The sequence below is a fragment of the Littorina saxatilis genome, linkage group LG8 (genome assembly GCF_037325665.1).
Source record: "Littorina saxatilis isolate snail1 linkage group LG8, US_GU_Lsax_2.0, whole genome shotgun sequence".
NCBI lineage: Eukaryota > Metazoa > Mollusca > Gastropoda > Littorinimorpha > Littorinidae > Littorina > Littorina saxatilis.
This window is the reverse complement of record NC_090252.1, coordinates 68,420,551-68,425,550: the sequence shown is the minus strand read 5'-3', so window position 1 is coordinate 68,425,550 and position 5,000 is coordinate 68,420,551. Positions and strand designations below refer to the sequence as shown.

Below are 5,000 nucleotides of genomic sequence, written 5' to 3'. Positions count from 1 at the left end.
CGTCAGCAGAACTGCCGCAACTGTTGCTTGATTTGTCGCTGAAGCTTCCTGACCTCAATCTACCCGACCTCCTAGTATCCATCGCCCTAGAGCTGCCCAAAGCAGATTTGCCAGAGTTCCTCGCTGCTCTCAGGCTCAAGTTTCCTGGCCTAGATTTCCAAAGTTTTGTGCTGAATCTAGCTTTGAAGCTTCCCCTGTCCAAACTTCCAAAAATACTGTTCCAGCTGTCTTTGGGCCTGCCAGACTTTGACTTTCCGAGTCTGCTGACCTCACTGTCCTTGAACATTCCCCGAATTGACCTTCCCTCGTTCCTTTCTGACATCTCAATCCAGTTTCCCGATTTTGACCTTCCTGGTTTTCTGGGAACTTTCGCACTAAAGCTACCTTCAGCAGAACTTCCTCAGTTCTTGTTTGACCTTTCTCTAACCTTCCCCGACCTTGACCTGTCTGATCTCCTTCTTTCCATTTCTCTGGGACTGCCAGAGGTTGACAGACCTTCCTTCATAGCTGAAATCTCTCAGAAGTTTCCAGATTTTGATTTACCAGGCTTTCTGTTGTCGCTAGTACTGCGTTTTCCAGTAGCGGACCTCCCCCAGTTTCTGCTTGATCTGACCCTGAAACTCCCCGACCTTGACTTTCCCGATCTACTGACCTCAATCGCGATGAAACTTCCCAAGGCAGATCTTCCTTCCTTTTTCGCTGATGTGTCTGCGAAATTTCCTGAAATCAATTTCCCAGATTTCCTGCTGTCTTTCGCTTTGAGGTTCCCTTTGCGAAGGCTGCCAAAGCTGCTTGCGGATCTGTCTGTGAAGCAGCCGGACTTGGATCTGCCGGACTTGGATCTGCCGGACTTGGATCTGCCGGACCTCCTGGCGTCCATCGCACTGGAGCTTCCCCGGGCAGACTTGCCCGATTTTCTGTCTGCTGTCAAGTTCCAGTTTCCGGACATCAATTTTCCTGATTTTCTGCTGAACCTGGAACTCAGGCTGCCTCTTCCTGACCTTCCCGACATCCTCTTCTACCTGTCCCAAAAGCTGCCTGACCTTGACTTCCCCAGTATTCTGACCTCAGTGTCCTTGAACGTCCCAAGAGCAGAGCTTCCGTCGTTCCTCTATGACATCTCCATGCAGTTTCCTGACTTTGACCTGTCTGACTTTCTCGCCACTTTCGCGCCAAAGCTGCCAACAGCTGACCTGCCCCAATTTCTGTTTGACCTTTCTCTGACCTTCCCTGACCTTGACCTGCCTGACCTACTGGGGTCTGTTACGCTTGAGCTGCCAGAGGTCGAACGGCCTTCGTTCATTGCTGATATTTCTCAGACATTTCCAGATTTCGACTTACCAGACTTCCTAATGTCTTTGGCCCTGCGTTTCCCGGTACCAGACCTCCCTCGGTTTCTTCTTGATTTGACTTTGAAATTTCCCGACTTCAGCCTCTCATATTTCCTCACATCTATTTCGTTGAAACTGCCAAAGTCAGAGCTTCCATCTTTCCTCGTCGATGTTTCTGGAAAGTTTCCAGACTTTGACCTTCCAAATTTCTTGCTGAACTTTGGGCTTCAGCTGCCTCCTTTGTCGCTTCCCAAACTGTTCGCAGATCTGTCGGCCAGCTTCCCAGACATTGACTTCCCTGGTCTCCTGTCTAGCATTGCATTCCAGCTGCCGTGGACAGAGGTGCCAGACTTTCTTGCTGATATAGCCTTGAAGTTCCCTGACCTTGATTTCCCCAGTTATTTCCTGTCATTTGCTTCAGAGTTCCCCGTTCCCAACCTGCCGCAAATTCTGCTCGATCTGTCCCTGAAGCTCCCCGACCTTGATATTCCCAGCATAGTGGATTCGCTGTCTGTTCAGATGCCTGAAGTGGAGCTGCCTTCCTTTTTGGAGGACCTGACGTTCAAGTTTCCCGACCTGAGTCTGCCTGATCTGCTTCTGGATGTTTCTCTGAAGCTGCCTAAAGCTGAGCTGAAGCCGTTCCTGTGGGACATTTCCCTGCACTTCCCCGACCTGGACCTGCCCAGTCTCTTCATGTCCATTGCGCTCAAGCTTCCCAAAGCCAGGATTCCTCAGTTCGTGAAGAACATAAAGTCCGAGTTTCCTGACATTGACGTGGATGACTTGGTGGTTAGCATCAAAACTCGCTTCCCGCAGCTAAACATCCAGCTTCCGCCAGCTGTCAAAACAACAACGCCTGATCTGGCTAAAGAACCGGAACAACCAGTCCAGGAACCAGAACCTGTCCCACAACCTGCACCAGAACCAGTGAAGGAACCAGAACAAGCCAAGGAGCCAGAGCCTGTACCAGAACCAGAACCAGTCCAGGAACCAGAACCAGTTCCAGAGCCTGAGCAAGAAACAGTTAAGGAGCCAGAGCCTGCCTCACGGCCTGTCCCAGAACAAAAACCAGTCCAGAAACAAGAGCCAGTGCCAGAACCAGAACAAGATGAGGAACCAAAACCAGATGAGAAACCAGAACCGGTTCAGGAGCTAGAGCCTGTGCCAAAACCAGAAACAGTTCAGGAGCCAGAGCCTATGCCTCAACCGGAACCACTACAGGAACCAGAGCCTGTTGCAGAACCAGAACCAGCACAGGAGACAGAAGCTGTACCAGAACCCGAAACAGTTCAGAAACCAAAGCCAGTTCAGAAACCAGAGCCTACACCAGCGCCGCAACCAGAACCAGTCCAGAAACAAGAGCCTGTTGCAGAACCAGTACAGGAGCCAGAGCCTGTGCCAGAACCAGAACCAGTTCAGGGGCCAGAGCCTGTGCTCCAACCAGAACCAGTTCAGGAGCCAGAGCCTGTGCCAGAACCAGAACCAGTTCAGGAGCCAGAGCCTGTGCCCCAACCAGAACCAGGTCAGGAGCCAGAGCCTATGCCAGAACCAGAACCAGTTCAAGAGCCAGAGCCTGTGCCCCAACCAGAACCAGTTCAGGAGCCAGAGCCTGTGCCAGAACAAGAACCAGTTCCGGAGCAAAAGCCTGTGCCCCAACCAGAACCAGTTCAGGAGCCAGAGGCTGTGCCCCAACCAGAACCCGTTCAGGAACTAAAGCCTGTGCCAGAACCAGAACCAGTGCAAGAACCAGAGCCTGTGCCAGAACCAGAACCAGTGCAAGAACCAGAGCCTGTGCCAGAACAAGAACCAGTTCCGGAGCAAAAGCCTGTGCCCCAACCAGAACCAGTACAAAAACCGAAGCCAGTTCAGAAACCAGAACCAGTCCAGGAGCAAGAGCCTGTTGTAGAACCAGAACCAGTACAGAAGCAAAAACCTGTACCAGAACCAGAACCCGTTCAGGAGCCAGAACCTGTACCAGAACCAGAACCAGTCCAGAAGCCAGAGCCCGTACCAGAACCAATCCAGGAACTAGAGCCTGTCGATGTTCAAGTCAAGGAGAAAGAGAAGCAACAAAAATCCAAGACAAAAGGTAAGGTTCCTCAAAATGTAAATAAAATGGATTTTTTGTTTGTGAACACTTATACTGAAGGCAGGAATGCACGATAGCACCGCAAAAGCACAAAACAAAAACAAAACCTCTTTATTTTATAGCCTGACGCAAACAAAAGATAAGATACGATCATTCTTTAAAATCGAGGGTAGTTAATGGTAGGAGCAAACCTAGTAGCTCTTTTATGACCAGCTCTCGCGCTGCAGAGTGGTCAATTACACTAGCTCTATATATAACAGTATTAGAACATAACCTACAAGAAAATATTAAGATGGTTTCAGCAGATGAAATTATAAATAGATTAGTAATAATATTTTTTATTAGCTATGTACACGGCGCCATGGATAATAACGTCAGGACTCACAAGCTTACATACTACAGCTAACTTTTATCTTTTCTATTTTGTTATTTTAATGTAAAGTATTAAGTGTTATCTGTTCCACTGTCTTACTTATTATGTGTGCCGAGCAATTAGAAACATTTCTGTGTCTCCCCAAAGTATTGTATTGTATTGTATTGTATTGTATTGTATTGTATTGTATTGTATTGTATTGTATTGTATTGTATTGTATTGTATTGCATTGTATTGTATTGTATTGTATTGTATTGTATTGTATTGTATTGCATTGTATATTGTATTGTATTGTATTGTATTGTATTGTATTGTATTGTATTGTATTGTATTGTATTGTATTGTATTGTATTGTATTGTATTGTATTGCTATACGTTTCATTGCACTGTAATCTTTGTTGATTCCCTGTTGATTACATCGCATTTCCTTATACGCTGGCGCGATTTTGGAGGAACACTGACTGTCTCGATCCGCGTAAAAGGTCATATTTTGGTGAAAAGTACCAATAACATTTATGTATCGATCGATTTGAGTTCTTTTTCCTTTTACTTTTTAAGATTGAACGCACACAAACATGCACTATTTTGTAGTCTCGGCTATCCGCCTACAAATGAGTTTTTGTTGGACTCTGACGTCACGTGGCTCAAAGAAGAAAAATCTAATGTTCAATCAATACATAGTATCTATATTGCAACGTATCGATTGAACACTGGATTTCCCTTCTTTGAGTCATGTGACACCAGAGGCCGACAAAACTTCGTATTTAGGCGGCCAGCCGCGAATAACAAAATAGTGCATGTTTGTGTGCGTTCAATCATAAAACCTAAAAGGGATTCTAACCAGAATCGATCGATACATAAATGTTATGTGCATATTTTGACCAAAATATGACATTTTACACAGATCTCGACAGTTATTGTTCCCCTGGACCGCTAGCGCGGTCTCGGAGGAACACTGTCTGTCTCGATCTATGTCAAATGTCATATTTTGGTCAAAAATACAAACTAACGTATATTGTATGTTTTCAACCACAGACGTGTGTCAGTGTGAAGCAAGAGGCGACCCTCACTACACAACGTTCGACGGGGCGCGTTATAACCTGAGGGCGGAGTGCAGCTACCTGATGGCCGCCTCTGCCGCCCCGGGCTGTGCCTTCAGCGTCCATGTCAAGAACCAGAGGGACCCCACATCACGCTACAAGAACAG

The 5,000-nt window shown here is 46.9% G+C and overlaps 1 protein-coding gene across 1 annotated transcript in view; it reads left to right on the top strand.

Moving 5' to 3' along the window:
- The window catches only part of LOC138974829 (uncharacterized), a 16,745-nt gene that overhangs the window by 9,618 nt on the left and 2,127 nt on the right, over positions 1–5,000 (top strand). The window contains exons 6-7 of the mRNA XM_070347555.1: positions 1–3,420; positions 4,829–5,000. The exon at positions 1–3,420 is cut by the window's left edge and continues 949 nt beyond it; the exon at positions 4,829–5,000 is cut by the window's right edge and continues 73 nt beyond it. Of these exons, the coding sequence (XP_070203656.1) occupies positions 1–3,420; positions 4,829–5,000 (3,592 nt within the window). The remainder of the gene's footprint in view (positions 3,421–4,828) is intronic.